At 41.1% G+C, this 24,967-nt stretch overlaps 1 protein-coding gene across 1 annotated transcript in view; it reads left to right on the top strand.

Moving 5' to 3' along the window:
* Positions 1 to 24,967, top strand: part of DGKD (diacylglycerol kinase delta) — a 1,200,459-nt gene that overhangs the window by 809,941 nt on the left and 365,551 nt on the right. Inside the window, exon 9 of the mRNA XM_044070581.1 lies at positions 11,232 to 11,394. Coding sequence (XP_043926516.1) covers positions 11,232 to 11,394 — 163 coding nt within the window. The remainder of the gene's footprint in view (positions 1 to 11,231; positions 11,395 to 24,967) is intronic.

Raw genomic sequence — 24,967 nt, 5'->3', positions numbered from 1 at the left:
TTTATTGATATAAACGCAAATCAAGGTAAATTCACAGCGTTTTCGTCCACAAAAATCAGACTTTCATCAGATACAATCAATGTTTGACACCATGCTCAATATATACCCATAAACCCTATCAATTGAACAATCAATTAAATAATTTAATAATTTGATTAATCTTCTTTTAAAAGGACCATAAAGCTAAAAACATAAATTACTGAAAATATGCATTTAAAATGCTACTAAAAAGTTTTTTATACAATAATGAACATTTTATTTGATGTTTGTAAACCTCTTGAGATTATAAACAAAAATATAAAACAATTCTTATGATGAAATAAAATAAAACAAATAAATATCTGAGCTACTTAAAATGTACTGAATGCTAGATCGGGATCACATCTTGTTAACTCATAATTTGGCCTGTCTTCATTTCAATAATGGTGTTAAGGAGATGTTAACATTGAGGCCAGGGGGCTTATTAGCTTGTAAGTTACTTTATAACTTTATAAAGGACAGTATGTTTCTGCCAGTCACATGAGATCTGATGAGGTTGATTTTCAATATGAATGCTGTTTGCTGAGAGGCATGTTTTTGGAACGAGGTTACCCGAATACCCTAATTTCCAGCATTCAACAGGAAGTTTTACAAGGCAGGAAAGACAAACATAGCCCTATATTGGGCAAGGGCATTGATTTTTCAAACACACGTGGAGCACTCAATGGCAATGACATTGGTTATTTTAGGGCATTTATCACTAATTTTAGTGGTAATGCTTATTATATCAAAAATATAGTCGAGAATGAGTGCAAAAATTTTTTTGAATTGACTGACTTGCCTAACCTTAAACAACATTCAGTAAAGGTAGTTTTTAGAAGGGGACAGAATATTAAAAATTTATTGGAAAGAGCAAACTGTTTACCTTCACTTTTATACAAAAGAAAGGGTACATATAAGTGTTATGCTCACATTATCCAGAAAGAAGATGTTCTTCGTGTTTCACTGTTGCAGTCATTACATTTGGGTAATTTGCTGGCAGGTTGCCCTCAGTCGGCCTGATTAACAAAGTCTTGGGTCCTGCGTCTGTTGCTGTTCCTTCTTCCATGACATCAGGTCGTCAGGGGTATAAAACATGCATCTGACACCATTACATCAGTCTTTCTTGCCATGCGGTGCCCGAAACAGAAGCAGTTCACAAGTGCCGGTCGGCCGACTCCTGAAATTTTCGTTTTCGACTTTCAGAACCGAAGTCTTCAACTTAAAGCTAAGTACCCCGTTGGGGAAACCTTTTTCTTGCTCCTTGCCGATGTCAGTAAAAGTTAATTGCATTACTTGTGGAAAGCAAATACCTCACAAAGATTTTCATTCATACTGTATTCCTTGCCTAGGCCCTGCCCATGACGTACCTTGCTGTCGGTTTTGTGCTTTATTTAATCAGCGCACTATCCGTCATTGGTACATTTTTGCCTCTAAATATTTTGGTTCTCAGTTTAATTATCCAGAAATGTCGGTTAGCCATCCGACTACCGGGATTCCGAAAAAATGCAAAGATAAAGACAGAGACAGGCCGCAGAGGTCCAAAACTGCCGACAACGCTTCTCCTAAGCCAGTTACCAATTCGACGGTGCTCAGTGAGGCGCTTTTGCAGCCCATGATACCCACTACGTCTGATTCGCAGGCCTCTACTGAGACCCATTTGAAGTCTGGTATGCCGCGAGAGACTTCACCTATGGAACCCGCAGATGTCTCTTCCTTGGATGTGTCCAGAGCCGCTGTGCAGGCACCGGCTTCTGAGGGTGTATTCAGGCCTACAGACTTGCATATTAAATCGATTCCACCTTCATTACTAAGGCCTAAATCTTGATCTATGTCTAAAAAACCGACGCCCGGGCCACATGTTCAGGCCGCTATGCCTAAAAAATAAATGATCAAAATGGATGAAGATGTAATTACTCTAATCAGGGGTAGTCAACCCCCCAAAGAGGCCTAAGGCTGAGCTTGATTATGAATCTTCTGATCAGGTTTCTGTTTCTTCTGATTCTTCTAATGACATGGATTTGTCCATATCTACTTATGCAGAGAATTCCATTCTCTCTGCTTCCCCTCCTGAGGATTTTTCTTTTGGGGAAACCTTACATACCTTAAGGGAGCATTTCCACTGGGAAAAGTCAGGAATTTTCTGATTCAAAAAAGAGGCTTAGGGATTTCCTTCTTCTACCTCAGCAATAGGCCCTTGGCTATACCTCCTGTACTAGACATTGATGATGTGTTTTCGGAATCCAGTATGGCCCCTGATTCCCTCTGGTTCCTAGTAAACCTGACAGATACTACAGGGTTCCTGTGTCCCACAAGTTCCTTTTCAAAAATCCTGTTGCAGATCCAGAAACCATTTCTCAGGGGCCCAAGGGCATTAAGGCTTCTACTGCTAAAAATCCTACCCCTTCTGATAGAGACTCCAGGACTGTTGGATAGATGGGGTAAGAAGGTTTATACTAATGCAACGTTGTCAATCAGGGCTTTAAACTGCCAGTTACATATGTTAAAATATCAACAGCATATTATTGCACTGCTTAAACAGAAAATGATGTTGATTCCTGACTGTGTGGAAAATAAAGATTTACAGGATTTATTGCATTCTGCTGAACAAGTTGGAAAACATACTTTGCAACATCGTTTTGATTCCTTAGAGGCCTCCTGCAGGGCTGCTACTATTGGGTCTGTGCTTAGAAGGCATGCTTGGCTTAAGGAGCAATCTTTGCCTGATCATGTTAAAGCAAAATTGTTGGATGCTCCTTTAAATCAGGACCGTCTGTTTGGCAATAAGGCTGAAGAAGTTCTAAAAATGATGGAAGATAAAGCTAAATCTGTGCAAACTGTTAAAGATTTCTTACAAGTGCAACCTCCAACACTTAGTAGGCATTGGCCTACTAAGAATTGGTCTTTTCCAGCTCCTTCCAGATCCTCTCAAGCCAAACCCAGACACACCAAAAGCACCAGGTTTCAGTCCCAGGGGACTGTCAGAACTAAGCAGTGGGGGGGGGGGGGGGGGGCTCCACTTCCAAATCTGGAAATAACAAGACACCCTCCTATGGTAAACAGTCTCAATGACTTACTTTTAAAATTACCAAGCACTTACCTTTCAGCTGCCCCTTTGGGGGGGAAGATTGCTCTTCATGCAAAGAACTGGGAACTCATAACCCAGGACAAATGGATTTTAAATATAATGTCCCAGGGTTACAGATTTCATTTCCACATGTTGCCAACACCAAACGGGTTGCCAGACCTCCCCCCAAATCAGTGGGCAAAGGCTCAAAAACAAGTACTTTCCCTATTAAACATGGGGGCTATTCAGCCAGTACCAGAAGAGGAAAAGGGACAAGGTTTCTATTCCAGGCTCTTTCTGGTACCCAGAAAAGACAAATCATGGCGTACAATTCTGGACCTGTCTACTCTAAACACCTTTCTGAACATTCCAAAATTCAAGATGCTGACTCTTCACCAGTTACTTTCTATGCTAAGCAAAGATACCTGGTTGGCACCTCTAGATTTAAAAGAATCATACCTGCACATCCCAATCAGGGAATCTTGCAGAAGATACCTATGCTTCAAAGCAGGCTACTTGCATTATCAGTTCTCTGCACTGCCTTTTGGCTTGTCTACTGCGCCCAGGGTATTCACAAAGTGCCTGGCTCTAGTTATTGCATTTTGCAAGCAAAGAAATATTCAAATATATCCATACCTGGACGATTGTCTAATTCAGGCAGAAAACCAGGGCATACTTCTAAATCATCTGGCGTTTGTAAAAAGGGTTCTAACTTGTCTCTGGGGTACACCATAAACGAAAAGAAATCACAACTGGTACCCTGTGAACAGATTACATTCCTGGGTGCAAGCTTGAATATAACTGCCCAGATGGCTTTCCTCATGCCAGAGAAGCAAATTCATTTGGTAACTTACTTCAAACAAGTGGCCACAAAAACCCTGCTATCTGCAAGACAAATACTGCAAGCCTTGGGGTTCACGACCTCCTGCATTCTTCTAATTTCATATGCAAGACTGCATATGAGAAAACTACAGTGGTACTTAAAAAGTCTATGGAGTCAACATTGTCACAGCCTGGAAACAGTGATTCCTGTCATACCTTGCCTACGCCTGGAATTCCTATGGTGGGCTGAGGTTGCCACCAAAACAAGGGACTGCCATTCACATTACCCCCTGCCACCCAAACCCTAACTACAGATGCATCAGACTATGCATGGGGGGCTCACCTGGCAGGGAAGAGCATTCAGGGCAAATGGAACCCAAATCAAATGCACCTGCATATCAATCAAAAAGAAATGTTAGCTGTACAGAATGCTTTGACAGCCTTCAAGGACTACATTCATCCAGGACAACTAATGGTAAAGACGGACAACACCACGGTTATGTGGTACATAAACAAGCAGGGGGGTACACATTCTTACCCCCTATGCAGACTAGCCATGGCATTGTGGAACACAGCTTTGAACTACCAAGTGCACCTACAAGCTCAATTCCTGCCAGGAAAATTGAATACACTGGCAGATGGACTAAGCAGACATCTCATGGACCCACACAAGTGGAAACTGGAACCACAGATTTTCAACATTTTGACAAGCACATGGGGGAGCCCAGACATAAATCTGTTTGCCTCCCCCAAGAACTACCAGTTGGATAAGTTTTGTACAAGGACTCCCCACAAAGAAGTCTGGAAAGTGGATGCTCTGTTGTTCAGTCTACACATTTCCCCCTCTGCCTCTGCTGTCCAAAGGTCTGCTAAAAGTCAAACAGGACAAACCAAGAATGATTTTGATTGCTCCAGTCTGGCCACACCAGCACTGGTACCCACTCCTGCTGCGCAGTGTGTCACAAATATTTTCATGGCACCTGCCTCAGACCCCTTCATTGTTGTCTCACCAGGAGAACCAGATTCTGCACCCTCAGCTTCCAACATTGAACCTTGCAGCCTGGCTAATCACTTAAATTCACCCTTATCATCCCTCAGCAAACCTGTGATGGATGTTATTTTGGGGGCTAGAAGATCTAGTACTAGAAAATCTTATGCTGACAAATGGAAAAGATTCTGTGCTTGGAACCAGTCTTTAGGGATGAGCACAGCAGCGCCCAATTTACCTCAGATTTTGTAATACTTAACTGAGATACTTCCCAAGGGCCTGTCTTTTTCCTCTATTAAAATCCATGCTTCAGCTATTTCAGCTCACTATGACACAGAACCACCCCTCATCTCTCATCCCCTGCTCAAGCAGTATCTCAGAGGGGCAAAGAACTTGAGACCACCCAGGAGAGCTCCTACCCCTGCCTGGGACCTTAACTTTGTATTGGAGAAGCTCACTCTACCTCCTTTTGAGCCAGCTGCTACTGCAGACTTAAAATTTCTTTCTTGGAAAACAGCCTTCCATTTAGCAATGACTTCAGCTAGCCGTTATGGCAGTGGAGCCTTTCATCATCTTTAATGCAGACAGGGCATCTGTGAGGACCAATCCATCCTTCATGCCCAAGGTGGTTTCCAGTGTGGCTCTTAATCAGTCCATTCATTTGCCAACCTTCTTTCCCAATCCGCAGAACAAAGGGAACGGATTCTGCATTCCTTGGATGTGCACAGACAACTTAGATTCTACTTGGACAGGACTAAATCTCGAAAAAAATCTGAACAATTGCTGGTAGAATTTGTTGCAAAGGCAGAGGGGAAGGCTATTTCAAAACAAACCATTCCTAAATGGATAAGCCATTGCATTCATTTCTGCTATAAGCACCATGAAAAACCTATCCCCTAGGGGATCAGATCTCACTCCACCAGGGCTGCATCTACTTCTGCAGCTTTTCTCAGAGGTGTTCCTACCAGCTGCTACCTGGAGTTCTGTACATACTTTCACCAAGCATTATCATTTACCAATTTTCTCCAAATCCAGAGCTGGTTTTGCCACTGCTGTCTTGCAGGGCCTTATAGCTGGTCCTAATGCTGTATAAACTCCTCCTCCTAACCATAGCTTTGGGAATCTACCCAAATGTAATGACTGCAACAGTGAAACACGAAGAACATAGTATAGTTGTGTACACTTACCATAAATATAGATGTTCGAGTGTATTCACTGTTGCAGTCCTGGTTACCCTCCCTCCAGCCCCCTACATTTCTCTGGCTATACCTCCATTTTTCTTTTACTATGCTTAAAAGCCTTTTTGGTGTATTTGCTTTTGGTTGGTGGTATATTTTGCATTTTTTAATTTTATTTGCTCCCCATTAGGGGGGTACCTGACATCTGGGGCAAGAAAAACTGATATAATGGCATTGGATGCATATTTTTATACCCCTGACGACCTGATCCCTTGGAAGAAGGGACAGTAACCGACGCAGGACCCAAGACTTTGTTAATCAGGCCGACTGAGGGCAACCTGACAGCAGATTACCCAAATGTAATGAGTGCAACAGTGAATACACTCAGACATCTACATTTATGGTAAGTGTACACAACTATACTTTTTGGTTGCCACTAGAAACAAGGTTATAGCTTCCCCATGTTATTCCAGTTTAACACTTCTGGGTTAGTTTACATTGTTTTGTGTAGTGTATGTCAACGTTTTTATGTGGGGAAGTCAGAAAGGCTGCTTAAGCATAGGATTGATGAGCACATGAATAGCATCAGTAATAAAAACAATTATAATGCATTATATAGACACCTTTTGACTTGTCCCAATGCCAAGTATGGCTTTTTTGTTGTAGAAGTGGTGTCCAAGGACCCTAGAAGGGGGACCATGGGAATCTTTATTGATGTATAGGGAAACATTTTAGCAAATTGTCTTACAAGCTAATAAAAAACCCCTAGCCTCAATGATAACATCTCCTTAACACCATTATTGAAATTAAAACTGGCCAAATTATGAGTAGCTCAGATATTTATTTGATTTATTTTATTTGATCATAAGAATTGTTTTACATTTTTGTTTATAATCTCAAGAGGTTTACAAACATCAAATAAAATGTTCATTATTGTATAAAAAAGTTTTAGTAGCATTTTAAATGCATATTTTCAGTAATTTATGTTTTTAGCTTCATGGTCCTTTTAAAAGAAGATTAATAAAATTATTAAATTATTTAATTGATTGTTCAATTGATAGAGTTTATGGGTATATATTGAGCATGGTGTCAAGCATTGATTGTATCTGATGAAGTCTGATATTTTGTAGACGAAAACACTGTGAATTTACCTTGATTTGCATTTATAGCAAAACATTTGGGAGTTTGTACATAGCTATAAGTGTGTCTTGCCACTTCATATATAGTCCACTGTTTTTTGGTGTTTTGTGTAGTTTTTGGACTATTGCTGTCCCTTTCTGTTACTATTTCCAGAATGTCACAGTGTTTCCAGTGGGCGAACACTGAGGTTTCCAAGTCCCTCATAAAATAGTATGAGCTGATTCACAGAAGGAATTTCCAGAACTTTAACAAATTCATCCAGTTCTGTCAGCTTTGGGGATGTGTATTACTGTCTGCAATTTTTTTCTGATAATTAGCCAGCTACCCCTAAAAAGGCAGATAAGATGCATAAAGTTCCTCATTCTTTTAAATTTTTTTATACTCCTCTTAATTAATTACGTTAATCCTACTGCTGCTAAACATTTAGTTAATTCCAGTCCTGCTGTTTCTGATAAAGATGGGAAGGTGATTGACAAGTATGAACAAGTGTATGCTTCTACATCTTTCATTTTCTGAATTTTGAATTGGCAAGCTCATAAGTTAAAGTTTGCTCTGACTGACTGCAGACAAAACATTCCTCATACTTTCACATTTTCTTTTGAAGAAAGGTCTACTTTAATTTAGTTTTTTCAGTTGTAAAAGTCACTACTCTTTGTTTACAGGGTGTGTATGACTCGGTTTATACTACTTCCAGGGCTCTGACCTCTGGTACGTTGTTGAGAAGGTTTGCATGGCTGTGTTTTCAGAAGCTCCCTGACATCTCCCTCAGTCTCTTAATGCAAGAAATCTGGACAAAGCCTAAAATAATGGGGGAACAAAGGCCAAAAATTAGGGACAGATTTTAAATATTGCTCTTATAAACTTAGAAAGCTGTTAGAATATCAGGATTTGTGTTGGCATGTCATTATGTGTTCATTATTTACTGACTTCAGTCCTCCATGATCTGCCAGAAAACCACAGATTTTATAAGGAACAGACCAAATATTTGATGTAAAAATCTGTACAATTGAGAGGTATGCTCCCAGGTGATGTTACAAATGAGATTTTAAATTCTCCTTTGGATAGATATTTAGTTTTTGATCCTTCTACTGTACAGATGATAAAAAAGTGTGATGAAAGGGGTAAGTTGATTCAGGGAATCTCTGAGATTTCTCAGTCCTCCTTTTCCAAAATTTCAAAGGGATATTCTGTAACTCTTCCAGTTTTGGCAAAATAACAAAATAAAACAGTCTCAACAAAATGCAGGTGAACAGATGTTTAAGAAGAAATGGAAAGGGAGGGTTTCAAAAAGAAATCTGGAACCTCCCAAAACCAGGGATCAATCCAACAAGTCAGAATGACTATAGAGACCTTGTCCCCCAACCCCTACCCCACAACCATCATGACAGCCCCATTTTCCTTCCAGAAAGTTTGACTCTCCACTTTTCTCTTTGGTAACAGTTTCAGACAAATGGGTTCTGAAGATCATTCATAAAGGTTACAGAAGAGAGTAGGAGGAAATTCCTCTTTCCCTGGGAGTAATTACTTATCCACCAGACCAGACCATTTTATTTCCACCAGTCATTCATCATATGCTGTCTGAGGGAATGATAGAACAAGTTTCTCCTTCCCAGGCCTTTTCCATTTGTTCCACTTGAAAAGAAAACAATTCCATGCAGGGTCAAGGCCCACTCTACCAGGGACTTGACTTCATCTATATATTTTTGGAAATGCTTGCATTCTTGAAGTATTCTAGAAGTTGCAGCTTGGTCCTCTGTAGATAATTTTACAAAGCACTATAAGCTTAATTCCTTCGGTAAATGTAGGTCAGGCTTTGCTAGGACCATTTTCCAGGGTCTCCAGGACTTTGCTCTTTCACCTCTCAAATGTAATATGCTGGGGTTATCTACGCATATAGCTAAGGCTACTGCAGCAGTGATCAGTATGAGGAACATGAACTTAATATAACAGCAGATGTATGAATGCTGCAATAGCCTCTCCACCCCCTTGTTTTCTGTTGTGTATTTTATGCCAGGGTGTGGACTTTATTTATTTATTGCTGTTCCTAGAATTTTCCTTAGCTCTCTCTGTCTGTTGGCATGAAAGCTCTTAAGGGCTTGGCCCCAGACCTGTCTTTTAGTCAGCTCAGCTCGAGCTGACAGTTTGGGCAAGTGGAAGGTGCCCTGAAGGTTTGGAAAGCTGGCTGGCTGTTATATCCTGTGCAGGATATAACCAATATAGCTGTTTGACTATGGTCAAAACAATTTGTGTGTTATATAGTTTTGCTGGGGAATTGTCCCTTATGAGTGGCACATTGTAGGTTTGAGAGTACTAACCATGTTTAAAAATGGTAAAGTTTTAAAGAATTCATAAATGTTGCAACTGAAGTATGTCAATTTGAAGTTATCAGGATCAAGACAAGAACTTCCAGAGTTACCTCTTCGTATAATGTTTGGCTGAAATTTAAAGAACTGCTGGAAAAAACAAACTTTAATAATTAAGTGATTGCAGCTCTTATTTGATTTTTCTTTTATACAGTTTTATTCTATAAGTAGATACCTTTGTAAATGGCTGTTTTTGTTGCTTTTTTATGCAGTTATTTTCTTGTTCTTTTAGTTATGTATTCATATTTTTACTGTTATGTTATTGTTTTGAAGTTAACATTTTTAATAAAAGTATTTAACAAAAATGGTAGGGCTTGTGCTCACAGTGACAGCCATACTTAGGAAACGTTTAGGAAGCATACATGTATGTACATAAGCAGAGCTTTGTCTATTTTTGTTTTAAACATGGAGAACTTTCTTACTCAGAATATTGATTTTTGCCTCCCCTTCCGGCCAGCATAACCCTCTAGTCTTTGATACCTGCCGGTTGGCTGTTATGTTTTTCAGTCCTGCCTGACAAAGCAGTAGAGGTGAGAATTAGAGCCTTGTAGTTGTTTTTGGGTGCCATGACATCTCAAGATGGTGACCAATGTACTCACTGCCAATGCAAGATCTGCAATGCTGGATGATCAGCATGTGTTCCTGCATGCTGCATCGTATATATAGGGCAGTGCTGTGCTTTGTAGGCCTGTAGATCTTTATGACATGGCATCACGTAGCCACTACTAATCAGTGCTCCGACAGTGGGTGTTCTCCCTCCCCTCTCCATGGGATGAATGAGATGACATCAGGTACTGACTTACGTCCATCCAGCAGTCAGTACCTCGGGCTTGGTAAGTGAACATTGGCCACCATGGGCGCAGTCAGGACTCCATTCTTCTTTATCACAGAGACAGCTTTCTCACCTAAAATGGTACTTTTAAGGTGTCAGTGCATCAGGAGTTTTGTGAATGGTTGGTGGATTGTAGCAACCATGAGGAATGGTCAAGACTGAGGTATTGCTAGAGCTAGACCCATGTTAATAGTAACGGAATCAGGTAGGCTGAAATCTCTACCAGCAGTGAGTGACGCTTATTTTAATTGTGCCTGCAGGACGTGGCATAAAGTCAGAAGTAACAATGAGGGATACTAATTATATATGCTAAAAACAAGATTCACAGACTTACTAACTGCTGACGTGGCATAAAGTCAGCAGTAGCAATGAGGGATGCTTATTATAGATATGCCGAAATCAAGACCCACAGTCTTTCTAACTGTAGTACATGAATGAATATTTTAATGTTTATCTCATTGATGCCAAAGGCAGGGCATACAGGTATTACTTGCATCATACACATACAGAGTTTGTAGCCCTAGAGAAGGGTACTTAACCCAGGAATGCCAAAGGCAGTGCATGCCAACGTTTTTATTAACAGCAACAGATGGCATAAGCTCTGTAGCACAAGTGAGGGATCTGTAATCAAAGTATGGCAAAGCCATTTAGTAGGGTATTTCTAGTAGCAACTGTATGGCAATAACTGGTATTCGGATGTGAGGTGACACAGGTTCATCATTGGTGTAATGAATATTATACCTGCCATGGGAGCAGAGATTATTCTGTTTTAAATATTTAATTTAAGTTGTGGATAAACTGTTTGCCTTTTTTTCCCCTTTAGGTTTCTGGAAAGCAACATGTCCACCCTCCTGCACAAGTCCACTTTTAGTTTTTGTGAACTCTAAGAGCGGTGATAATCAGGGTGTAAAGTTCCTGCGCAGATTCAAACAGCTTCTAAATCCAGCTCAAGTCTTCGATCTAATGAATGGTGGACCCCACCTTGGGTAAAGCATGAAAAAAAATTCTTCTTTTATATTCCTTTCTGAATAGAAGTTTACAATATACGCATGACTCCCTGCCTGTTTTTTTCTCCATCTTTCATATTACACTTCCTCAGTTTACTACTTTGATACACGTCTCCAGCACCATTATCTTTCAGGATTTTAAGTTGCAAAAGTAGCTTCTGTGGAAAAAAAATGCCACCAAGTTACAGAACCATAACATTTTTCAATTAATAAATTACACTAATTGGTGTTACTTTAAACATTTTTTTCATTTAGACTAAAAATATTTCTTGTTTGCTTTATTGTTTTACTGTTTTTTCCTTTGAAACATTACAGCATTTGTGCTGGCAGTATTGGCTTTCTGTTTTTATCTGCATCCTGTTTTCCTTTCATACTGTTTCATACAAAGTTCCTCATTTTTACAGACTGTGCATTTCTCATCTATAATTACTGCATTGGAATAAATATCCATGCACTTCAGTTTTTTCTGTGTGTCTTCTCACAGTTATGAGCTTTGATTCTAAATCAGTAATGTAACTAGTTTGCAGATGCCCTCTGGTGGACATGTCTATACATGTACTACACAGTGTACAGGTTGTGCTTTTATTCTGGAGCCAAATTCTTTGAATTTACCTGAAACGTTTATTAATCCCATTCAGACATTGGTTTGCAGTCCTTGAAGTTTGACATCAAATATAAGCAAATGCCAACTAATATTTCTATAAAAATACTTTGCAGAAAAAATAACTTTGGGTCGTAGAAGACATTAAAGAAAAAAATGACTTTTTGCTGACACATGATTTTTTTTTTGTATTAAGCTGCACTTAATTACAAATTACTTCAAGAGAAGTATGACCTTTCACATTTCTGGAATTGTTCCATATCACTGTTCCTTTAAGTCCCTTGGACCTTGGAATTTAACTGTTCTTCCCAGCATGACCACACAGCATGGAAGACCTTGTAGGTAATGCTGAGCATCAAGGAGGTTTCATTTTTCCTAAGTTTTGCTTTCCAAAAGTCTGCTGCTAAAGCTTCACAGGGTGTAAGCAGTGCCACTGTGCTCCTGCCCTGTACCCTGTCTAAATAGATAACTTTATATGTAGGCATCCTTTATGTTTGTATAGTAGGTGCTTCATCATATGCTGACATACTGTATTCCTGCTTACCAGATGACCTCACATACTTGACACCTTGCTTACACCCCTGCTCACTTGATGCCCTGATATGATGACATGTTTATACTTCTGGTCACTTGCTAGCATCATACATGGACTCCATGTCCCCCTGCGTACTTAGTGCACTCGCATGTTAACACCTGAAAATCCGGTCTTGATGAGTGCCCTTACACACTGTAACTGCATGCTGTCATTCTTGCTTACTAGGTGTCTTCACATACTAACACTGTGCACTTTTGCTGAATGATGCCCTCATATGCCAATACCCTCTGTTCATGCACATTAGGTGCCCCCACATGTAGTGACACCTTGCATCCCTGCTCACTAGATATTCTTCTGTCAACACCCTGTATTCCTGCTTACTAGGTGACTTCACATGCTGACGTTCTGTACACCTGCTCACAAGTTGTCCTCACATGCAAATTCATCATACCTTTGCTGACAGATGCCCTTATATGTTGACATTTTGTACCCTGCACAATAGGTTTCTCCACATGCTTGCACACTGTAGGCATATTCATTAGGTGCCCTCACACGATGACTTGCTTTACCACTGCTCAGTAGAGACCGACACATGTTGACACATTTTACTCCTTATCTATTGCCCTTATACAGTTGATAACCCTGTATGCCTGCTCTCTAGGAGACCAAACATAATGACACCCTGTACCCCTGCTGGACTGTGTCCTGATATGCTGGCACCTTGTACCCCTGCTTTCTAGGTCCCGTCACATATTAAACCTATTTCCCTTCTCAATAGAAGTCTGAACATGCTGACACCTTATTCCTTTGTTGACCTCACATTCTAACAACACTAGGAGTGTGCACATAGTTTCACTGTGTACACTGCTCACTAGGTAATCATATAATGACCACCCATTCCTCTGCTCTCTAGGAGCCTGAACCTGTTGATGTCCTGTTCCCTTGTTGACTAGTTGCCCTCCTGTTGTAATAACATATATACCTACCTACTTACCAGAATCCTAAACATACAGGCACTCTGTGCCCTACTTACAAGGTGCCCTCATATGCTTTTACCATGTACTCTTGATCAATAAGTGCTATAACATGCTGTGTTACTATAATTCTTCTCACTGGGTGCCCATATGTGCCAACACCTGAATCCTAGCTTACTGTGTTCTCTGACTTGCTGACACCAGATTCCCTGCAGTCTGTGTACTCCATAACATAGAACATTTAGAAACCATTAGCAGATAAGACTGATTTGCTTGTGTTGTTAATTGTCCTGACAGATAAGTAGCTTTCCTGTTTATTCCAGTATCATGTTTTCCTTGCTTTCATGCAGATTTGCTTTAGGTTTATTCCTTGCATTTTTGAACCATACTGTTTTTAATCGTACAGTTTCACAAAGAAAGTTGATTTGTTCAGCAATAACCCTACTTGATAAAAATGGTCCTTAACATCACCCTGAACCATTCCCTGGTTGCTTTTTCCCTTTGCCACCTTGTTCTTAGGCTTGTCGTTTTCTGAGCTGTGCTTTTACATATTCTGTACTGTTAATTTCTCTGAGATATTGCCATGATAATGCACGGCTTTCCATCATAGGTCTGTAATGTAAAATTTCTTTGCTTTTTTGTGCATGTATGCATATGGAGACTTTTTCATTATTTTTATGTCTTTGTGAGCTAACCAGATTCTGTGTTTCTGTAAACAGAATTTCTTTGAACTTAAAGTAAACATTGGATAACATGACGCAGTGTCTCGGACTCATTTTTGCGTACTGTGACCTGGTTTGAAGCTAAGTGTTTCAGAGTTTTGGACACAGGAGTTGTGAGATTGGTTATTACTTGACTTGTTCAGAGGAATCATGGTTTTCACCTTCCATAAGTCTGGAAACTGTCAAGGGGAAGTTGAAAGGTTGATGTATTATGGGTTAGGGGGGTTTAGTGATGAAATGGATGACTGATGAAACACATGTGTAGTCTGTTAGATCCTGACCTTCCATAATCGGAAAGTTACTAGCTAGTTACTTTGTAGGTTAGAAACTTAAGCAGAAGTGAGTGTGGTTGGCTTGTGCGTAGAGATGGTTCAGCTATGGGTGCTGAACAGGGGGGAGGAGGAATGATTGGAGAGGCATGAGCTCTGTAAGTAGTTTTGGAATACTTTGGCTATCATGGGAGGGTCAGAGAATAACTTTCTGTGTAGAATATGATATAGTTTTATTTTTGTCTCTCCTAGAGAGCAAGTTTACAACTTTGTGGAACTTTCAGGGAGAGCTTAATGTGAACTGTTGATCTTCCTCTGAAATATATGTTCTAATATCGACCCCTATTCAGCGAAAGCTGAAAACATCGAACATACAGAACAGCAAATTTTTTCCTAGGGAAAACATTTGCTGTTCCAAAACACATACACACAACACAAGCACACCAAGCAAACAGTTTTTTTTAATTGTTACTCATAATAGTCTGGACTTTGTAAATGAGTTAATTTAGAATGTTTAAGAAGTTCCCAGAGTTTATCTCTATCCTAAAACAATTTTTTGTTGTTTTTTTTTTTTTTCTGAGCTGACTAACCGGTCTTCCTTACTGACCTTAGCTGCACCAGAGGGAAAAAATGCATTTGCAATTTGAAGAGACAACAGCATATTTAGGAAATTGCGTAACACAGTGTATTCTGTTAAAGAAATGGTGCAAGAGGAAGTGTGTTATTGAAGTGGCCTGAGAGAGTACAATGTGCTAAAAAGTGTTGCAATGTATGATTCTCAAGAGTTTTGAGTTTACCACTAAGGACCTGTAAGGGGGCCCATAGTATTGTTATTGCCCTTAATTGACATTGGGTTGAGTAAGAGGTTGTAGTTTTGCTTAGTGTGGATATTTATTTTTATTTTGAGTGTATTTTTCAGATAGAGTAGCAGGACCAGTAGACCTTATTCTCCACAACCCCAGTTGCATAAAGGGCAGTATAGATGTGAAATCAGTAGGCACAATAATGTAAAACAGTAACAAATCAGAAAAAGTAGATTTTTGCTCATCTTGGTCAGAATTAACACTAAAATAGTTAGCTAAAGATACAAATATGAGTAACTATGTATAGTATAAACATTTGCCTCATCAAATTAAAATGCCTTTATTTATGATAAAAAAGTGCTCAAATGTGTTGCTTTTGAATAGAAAAATGGAATTGATTGTCATATTTTTGGACCATTTCACGAAAAGGCCTTATCCATAATAGCAAAATATAGGTTAGGTTGTTGTAGGCATAGACAGGGTGAGGTAGAAGAGAGTAAGTTCCTAGTTTAGCTTTTGAAGGGTATTTTGATGGGTAGGGCAGTGATATAAATGCAACTGTTTAAAAACAAGAAAAGAGGCTACCAGTTTTAGCTTGAGACCGAGAGGTCTTTTCCAATGTTACATAGTGTTGTTCATACACAATCATGTTCTCTTCTGGGGGTAATTGGTATTGAAACAGCATATTTTATTTAGGTCTGTCTGAAGTGTTTGCATGTTAGAAGGCTTTGTAAATGGTGTCCATATTCCTGGGTAGTAATTAGTATACCCCTTGCCAATATCAGTTCTGCTTTCTGCTTTTAAAGAAGTATAGACCTATATACAAAAAAGAAACAGCTGATGTCCTTCTATTCACATGTTGCAGTATTCAGTACATATGGGTTTACTCCTCTTGCTACCCAAATGTCCGGCCAATATACAAAAGATTTCAGTCACTGTATGGTGCGTGGAACATCTGACATAGCTAGCAGAGCGTAGGCCATAAAAATGATGTCTGCATGCACCAAACCTCAGAACTTCTCAGCCACCAGTCAAATGTCAGATGTTCCTGCCTTCCTGGCCATCGGATTCTAGAGAAAAAAGGTATAACTGCCCCATTGGGAAACCTTTTCAATCATTTATTTGGTTTCTAATGCTTGTTCATGTCATCCAAAAGTGGCAAGTGTAAGTGCGGCCATCAGATACCTCACAAGCATGCCCACGTTCATTGTCTGTTTTGTTTGTTTAGGTAGGTCTCATGATTACTAGAACTACGCATTCTGTGCCCAAACTCTATGCAGCTATCTCCACGTGCTCAACCTTTACCTAGAAAACCAACATCTCAAACAGTTAGCATTTGGTATGGAGGGTTCTGCCGACTTGCTTGCTGAACCACTAAAAAAGAAGCCCAAGGCCATCAGGCCTACTGTTGTCACTGCGCCTCCTTCATCCAACTTTCAGCCTGTGGCCGACATTTTGGTTGAAGACTCGGACTCCAGATACTGCAGGTACCTACACAGAAGCCACACAATCTTGCACGGAGGGCACATCTGCAGAGGTTTTTCTGACATCTGTTTCCGACGATGGGGGGACCGGTGATTTCGGTAGGACCGTCGGAACCCCCGTTACGTTACAGTCACCCATTACTAGGCCTTCCTCCATTCAGACGCCCACTAGGCCATCTCTTAAAAGGAAGGAAAAAGAAAGCATACATCTCCTGCTCCTGAAAGTACCCTGGACTGGCAGGCCTTTAGCCAGAGCCTGTTTAATGCCTTTATGGCTTTACGGCCTACCACTCCAGGGACATACACAATCCCTCCTTCCTATACTGAGCCCTAGGCCTCAGACATCAGATCCCACTCAGAGGGAAGAGGAGGAATTATCTGATTCTTCTTCTGAAGAATCCCTTTCATATACCTCCCAGCTGCCTTCTCCCTTGGAATATGGCTCCCCAGAGGAAGAATCTGTTGACCCTGACTCCCCAGCAGAGGATTTACATGTTGGTGAAACTTACTAAAATGAAGGAAAATTTCAAGTGGGAATCATCTGAAATGACAGAGGTACAAAAAAGGTATTATGACTTAATTCAAATGGATTCCCCAACTCCTGCTGCTGTTCCGCCCATTCTGCCTGCTTTTCTGGATGCCTTCTCAACAGCATGCTTGAACCGCTACTCGCAGCCCCTACCCCATGCAGACCTGACAGGTTTTATAAAGTCCCTAAGACTGCTAAATTTCTAATTAAGTGTCCTGCTGCAGACCTTGCCACAATTTCCATTTACACTGATAAGGCTTCAAAACTATTGCCTTCCACCACCCTCCTCCCTGCTGACAAGGACAGCAAAACTATGGAATGTTTGGGTAAGAAAATATATACTTCTTTACTCTGGCATTCAGAGCTACTAATTAGACGCACATGGCAAAATATGCCTTATCCCTTTTGGAGAAGATCTCAAAGGAATTGTCTGAATCCCCTGATTTTGCTGCCAAAGCTTCACTGTCTTCTGTAGTTGCTCTCACTTCTCAGGTTACCAGACACACTATAAAGTGCAGTTATGATGCTGCTGAGGCCTCAGCCAGGTCAGCAGCATCAGCATCTGCCTTGAGAAGGTCCTTCTGGCTACACCTCCAATCTCTACCAGATGACTTTAGAGCCAAGCTGGTTGATGCTCCCTTGGACAATACAGCTCTGTTTGGAACAAAAGTGGCAGACTTATTCAAGTCATTACAACAAAAGGGGAAAGAGATGCAGGATTTAAAACATCTGCTGGTTTCTTAGTTCACATAAAAATGTTACTGTAAACACAAACCAAGTAATCTGCTGGTTTCTCCTATTCCAAAATTTCAGAGGAATTACCCAGCAAAAACAGAATTTATCAGAAAATACTCATGGCCTGCTGCCACCACTAGGCCTAGGAAAACCTCCAGGAAGCAACCCACTCCTACCAGAACCCCCCCCCCATCTGCTAGCCAGAGGCTGCTCTTTCAAGACTGGGAAGTAGGGTGTGACTACCTGCCAACCTTAGAACCCCACCTTCTTCCTCTATCCCTTTCTCTGTGCGTCTCTCTCATGGTCTCCAAGTGTGGAGACTTGTCACTTCAGACAAATGGGTCCTTTCTATAACAGAAAATGGGTATTTTATGACCTGGCTCATGCCTTCAAAGAGAAAGGGTATCCCACAGTCCCCAAAAGAGCAGCTCCCCCTATTGCAGCCTGTGCTAAACAACCGTATGGCTCAAGGCACCATTTAGACAGTTCCACTGTCTGCAAAAGGCAGAGGTTTCTACTCTAGGTTTTTCCTGGTTCCAAGAAAAGATGGTCCCTGGAGGCCAATTCTGGGTTTCTCAGTTCTCAACCTCTTCCTTCAGATACCAACCTTCAGGATGCTGACTTTACCAACTCTCTTCCCGTTCCTACTCCCCCTAGGGTTCATGGCCACCTTGGACATCAAGGATGCCTACCTTCAAATCCCTATAAGGCCCAGTTTCAGGAAATACTTGAGGTTCTGTGTAGGCTTCCCTCATTTTCAGTTCTCTGACTTGCCCTTTGGGCTTTCCACTACACCCAGAGTCTTCACCAAATGTCTGGCTCCAGTTATTGCCTTCTGCAGGACAAAAGGAATCCAGATAATTCCCTTTCCTGGATGACCTGCTCATTCAAGCAAACTGCAAACAGGCCCTCATGCAACACTTACAAGTTGCCATTACTGTCCTACAGTCCCTGGGATTTCAGATCTACTTTCCAAAATCCCAACTGGAACCTACTCAAGACATTGTCTTCTTGGGGTGCAGGATTCATACAGACATCATGAAAGCCTATCTCCCCCCACAGAAGATGGAAAGCTTGACAGAACAGCTACTTCTGGTCCTCCAAACCACAGAATTGAAAGCAAGGCAGTACCTCAGGCTCCTGGGCTACATGGCATTCACTATCCCCATGAATACGAAAGACAGCGAACAAACATTTAAGTAAAACACAAGCCAAGTCCAGTAAACAAAATCTTCCAGCTGTTAAAACAGTTCAGTAATTCTACTTGAGACAATAAACGAAACTTTGCCCAAGAAAGCAAGGGCTAAAGTAAAAACACTTATTTTAAGCGCTTTTCGTCTGCCATAAAAACAAGACTTCATCAGAAACTACATTCAAAATAAAAAGACTGCCATTTATATGTTCAGCTGTTCTATCAAGCCACAATATTTAAAGACACAGTAGAATAATAAAAAGAAAACAGTCAAGAACTTTCAAAACAGTATACGTTGTAGTCCTATCCCCAACCTGTTAGATACCCGCTACATATACATAGATTAATACATAAGTTAACGTAATATAACATAACAATGACTATAGAAGTCAAAAAATAAATAAACATATAATTTTTATAAATATAACTGTTATAACCAACTAACAACCATATGTGTAGAAAAATCATAAAGATGTAAACTTCTATATCCATACTTTTGTTTTATTTTCTATTTGTTGTTTTTTACTTTCTGAGGCTTCTAAGTCTCAGAATACTAGAAATCGAACAAGTGTCATTCAAACCAGGCGTGTGGCAAGCATTAAGTCTAACTTGCCACACTAACTCTAATTCTTCCAGTTTTAATTGTCTAGGACCACCTCTAATGTCGGTTTGTATTTCATCTATAACGACAAATTTAAAGGTGTGCCCTATATTAGTACAGGCATGTTTAGCTAAGGCGTTTTCCAGCTTCTGTTTATTAATAGCATATTGGTGTTCATACATCCTATCGCGGAGCCTCCACTCCGTTTTGCCTACATAAAATGCAGGACATATTTTACACATAGCCAAATATACTATGAAGCTAGAATTACAGTTAAACTTCCCTCTTATTCTATAGCGTGTGCCACTAATAATAAAGTAGTTAGACACTTCAATAAATTTTTAGTAATTGCAGCTCTCACATTTACTCATCCCATACCGGTGAGTGTTATGAATATTTGGTTGTTCTAAAATAGCTTTTAAATTGCATCCTTTCCTAAAGGTAACCCTAGGGAATTCACCTAGTTTAGTATGAATGTTATCATTTGTTCTAAACAAATTCCAGTTCTTCTTGATAATATTGATGCATAAAGAGCTATGTATTGAATAAGTGATGATAAGGTTGATTTCATTTCTATTAATATGTTCATCATATAAACTGACAAGTCTTGACGGACAATTACTATCATCATGCACAACGACCACATTTCTGATAGGAAGAAGTGGTAAAAACACCTTATTGGTTCTCTTCATTTGTACCTCATTAATCAAATTATCCAAAAATTATTCTGGATACCCACGTTGTATAAACATGCTCCTAAGAAGGGAGCATTCATCAGAGAAATCAGTGTCCAAGGTAAACATTCTAGATGCATGCACTAGTTGACCTTTTCCCACTGAAGTGTCTAACTACTTTATTATTAGTGGCACACGCTATAGAATAAGAGGGAAGTTTAACTGTAATTCTAGCTTCATAGTATATTTGGCTGTGTGTAAAATGTGTCCTGCATTTTATGTAGGCAAAACGGAGTGGAGGCTCCGCGATAGGATGTATGAACACCAATATGCTATTAACAAACAGAAGCTGGAAAACGCCTTAGCTAAACATGCCTGTACTAATATAGGGCACACCTTTAAATATGTCGTTATAGATGAAATAAAAACTGACATTAGAGGTGGTCCTAAACAATTAAAACTGGAAGAATTAGAGTTAGTGTGGCAAGTTAGACTTAATGCTTGCAACACGCCTGGTTTGAATGACACTTGTTCGATTTCTAGTATTCTGAGACTTAGAAGCCTCAGAAAGTAAAAAACAACAAATAGAAAATAAAACAAAAGTATAGATATAGAAGTTTACATCTTTATGATTGTTCTACACGTATGGTTGTTAGTTGGTTATAACAGTTATATTTATAAAAATTATATGTTTATTTTTTGATTTCTATAGTCATTGTTATGTTACATTACATTAACTTATGTATTAATCTATGTACATGTAGCAGGTATCTAACAGGTTGGGGATAGGACTACAACATATACTGTTTTGAAAGTTCTTGACAGTTTTCTTTTTATTATTCTACTGTGTCTTTAAATATTGTGACTTGATAGACCAGCTGAGCATATAAATGGCGGTCTTTTTATTTTGAATGTAGTTTCTGATGAAGTCTTGTTTTTATGGCAGACGAAAAGCGCTTAAAATAAATGTTTTTACTTTAGCCCTTGCTTTCTTGGACAAAGTTTTGTTTATTGTCTCAAGTAGAATTACTGAACTGTTTTAACGGTTGGAAGATTTCGTTTACTGGACTTGGTTTGTGATTCACTATCCCCATGTTACCATTAGCAAGACTCCATATGAGGAAATTGCAATGGTACCTCAGGTCAGTTTGGACCCAGCACTCCCACCCCCTCGAGTACAGGGTACCCCTCCTGCCCTGCCTCAAACAGTAAATTCATTGGTGGCTGAAGCAGGTGAACCTCAACCTGGGTCTTCCCCTCCAACCACCTCAGCCCAAACAGATCATGTACACAGTTGCCTCAGACTTGGGTTGGGGAGCAACTCTGGGGCACCTGAAAGTGCAAGGAGTGTGGCCAAGGCCACACAGGAAAGAACACATCAATATCCAAGAAATGAGGGCAATATTGTTGGCCCTGTGAGCCTTCCAAACCAATCTCCAACAAGGACCACTAAAAATCTTTACTGACAAATACCACATTGCTGTGGTATCTCAACAAGCAGGGGGGACCAAATCTTACTTGCTTTGCAGACCAGCTCTCCTCGTGTGTGAACTGGCAACCTCCCAGGGAATAACCTTACAGGTGGTTTACATACCTTCACAACAGAATTATCAGGCAGTCTCCCTCAGCATATCCATTATGAACACACACAAATGGTTTGCTTCACAGGGATGTTTTCCTAGACCTGGTCCACTGGTGGGGTACACCTCAAACCTGTTTGCCTCCTCCATCAGCAGGCAGTTTCCACCCTTCTGCACCAGACTTCCAGAACCTCAGGCTATGGCAACAGATGCCTTCTCAATCTCCTGGAAGGGGATGTTTCTCTATGCATTCCCTCTTCCCCCTTGTTCAGAAGGTCCTGCTGAACATCCAGCAGGACAGACCAAATATTTTGCTTGTGACTGCCTGTTGGCCAGGAGAGCATTGGTTCCCCCTTCTCTTACAGCTATCCAAGGGCAATCACCACAAGTTTACCCCTCAGAGTGGACCTTCTCACACAGCACAAGGGATCTGAAATACACCCACAGTGGCCATCTCTTCACCTCACCCTGTGGGTGATAGGATTCTGATCCCTTTCAGACACCTTTGCAATGAGGACATGCTCACTGTTCTGCAGGAGGCCAGGAAACCAAATACCAGGAAATCTTACCTATCAAAGTGAAAGAGATTTTCCATATGGTGTCTCAAAATGCAGTTGGACCCACTAGAAAGCGATACCCCTCTAGTACTGTCTTGTCTGTGTGAACTTTTGCAGACAGGGTTAGCTTTTTCATCCATTAAGACCCACTTGTCTGCCATTTCAGCATGTCTTCCCCTGGAATTCCCCCCTAGCTTTCAGACTACTGGCAAAGCCATTCCTTAAAGGGGTTTTTCATCCAGACCACCAAGGAAACCCTCTTCCCCATCTGTGTTCTAGAGAAGATCACACTCCCCCCATTTGAGCCAGCTGCTAAAGCTTCCCTAAAACACTGCACATGAAAGACTGTCCTCCTAGTGGCCTTGACCTCAGCTAGGAGAGTGTCAAAGTTGCATGTCGTCATGGCTCTTCCACCCTTCCTAGTATTCCACACTGACAGGGTTACTCTTAGAACTAATCCTTCATTCATGCCCAAGGTGGTGAATGACCTTTCCCTAAATCAAGCCATCCACCTACCAACATTCTTCCCTAACCTACAGAGAGACAGTGCGAGAGTACTCCATTCCCTAGATATGCAGAGACAACTCAGATTTTATCTGCACAAAACCAAGTCCATCAGACAGGCTAATCAACTGTTTGTCTCCTTCCACCCCAGGACCCTAAGGAAGGCAATGTATAAACAAACTGTTTCAACATGGATTTCCAAAGCTATTACCTTTTGCTGTAAACACCATGAGAAATACCTGCAAAGTACGGTTAAAGCACATTCCACCAGAGTAATGGCCTCCTCAGGGGCATTCTTCAGGGGTTTGCATACCTCCACTGTACTGGAAGCACCCAATTGGTCTTTGGTGCATACCTTCACCAAACATTACAAGTTAGACCACATTTCTAAGGGCAGAGGTGGTTTTGCCAAGGCTATCCTCCATGGATTCCGGGAGAAATGTACTAGGCCACCTCCCCCTTCACATTGAGCTTTGGCACTCACCCATATGTACTGAATACTGCAGTATGTGAATAGAAGGACATAGAAAAGCTGTGTAAAATCTTACCATAATCATAGATGATGATCTCTTCCATGTTGCAGTATTCCTTTCCACCCACCTGCCCCTTGTGTTATATGGCATTTCCCTTTTTAGATGGCACAGGATTGGCATTACTCTTGCTAGGACTGGTTCTGACTGGGGCTTACAGATGTCCTTCAAGGATGCAACTGCAGTCCTTACATATGGGTTGTCCTGCCTCAGGCAGCCCTTCGGTCAGCCGGATTCCAAAGTCTGGATCCGGCGTCGGCTGATGTCGCCCTTTCCCCGACGTCAGAGCGCCTGGGGTATAAAAGCGTCAGCCGACGCCATCTTCTCCAGTCTTTCTTGCCACACGGCGCCCGAAGCAGAAGCAGTTCGCAAGTGCCGGTCGGCCAGCTCCTGTGTTTTCAGCTACTGAAGTCTTCAAAAAAGCTAAGTACCCTGTTGGGGACCTTTTCTTGCCTCAGCCGATGTCAGATAAAACTGTAAAAGTTAATAATTGTTTAACTTGTGGGAAACAAATACCTCATAAGGATTTCCACTCTTACTGCTTACCCTGCCTAGGCCCAGAACACAACGTCTCGACCTGTACAGCTTGTGCTTCTTTCAATAAACGCACTCTTAGGCGTCGGTCAGAATTTGCACAGGATTATTTTGGGGAAGATTTCTGTTATATCATGCCGTCGGAGCTTCCGACAGCACATTTACCTAAAAAACGGAAGGATAAGGACCGACACTCGCGGTCCGCGGTCTCGACCGACACCACGCTTAGGCCTACCGCGAGTGTCTCGGTCTCTTCTGAGCCAGTTTCACAACCGCTACAGACCGACGACACCGCCCCACCGGTTACTTCGGTACCGGAGGCCAGCTCGGTGCCGGTTTCTGTTCTCCCCTCTGAGACCATAGCCCAGGATATTTCTGACACCATTTCAGTGGATAAGACTACTCCAGCACGTGGGGCTGCCAGGCCTCCAGTGTCTATGTCCATTAAGGCCTACACACGTGCTAAGGCTGCCAAACAGGCTAAGTCTCTCCCTCCAAGATCTGTTTCTCTGGGATCCACTTCTGGTTCTCAAATTTTAAGTTTAGCTGAGGACCTTATTTCTTTAATTAGGGGTTCTCAGCCACATCCAGATAGAGGCTCTCAGCCACCTTTTGTCAAGAGGCCTAGGGTTGAGCAGGTAGATCCCCAGTCCTCCGATGAGGCCTCAGGTGATTCTGCACATTCAGACTACCAGGAGGAGGCCTTCCCGGCCTACGAGGATTCTGAT

The sequence above is a fragment of the Protopterus annectens genome, chromosome 4.part1 (genome assembly GCF_019279795.1).
Source record: "Protopterus annectens isolate FY-2018-M chromosome 4.part1, PAN1.0, whole genome shotgun sequence".
Lineage (NCBI taxonomy): Eukaryota > Metazoa > Chordata > Ceratodontiformes > Protopteridae > Protopterus > Protopterus annectens.
Note: the sequence above shows the minus strand (reverse complement) of the source record. Positions and strands in the feature narration are given on the sequence as shown.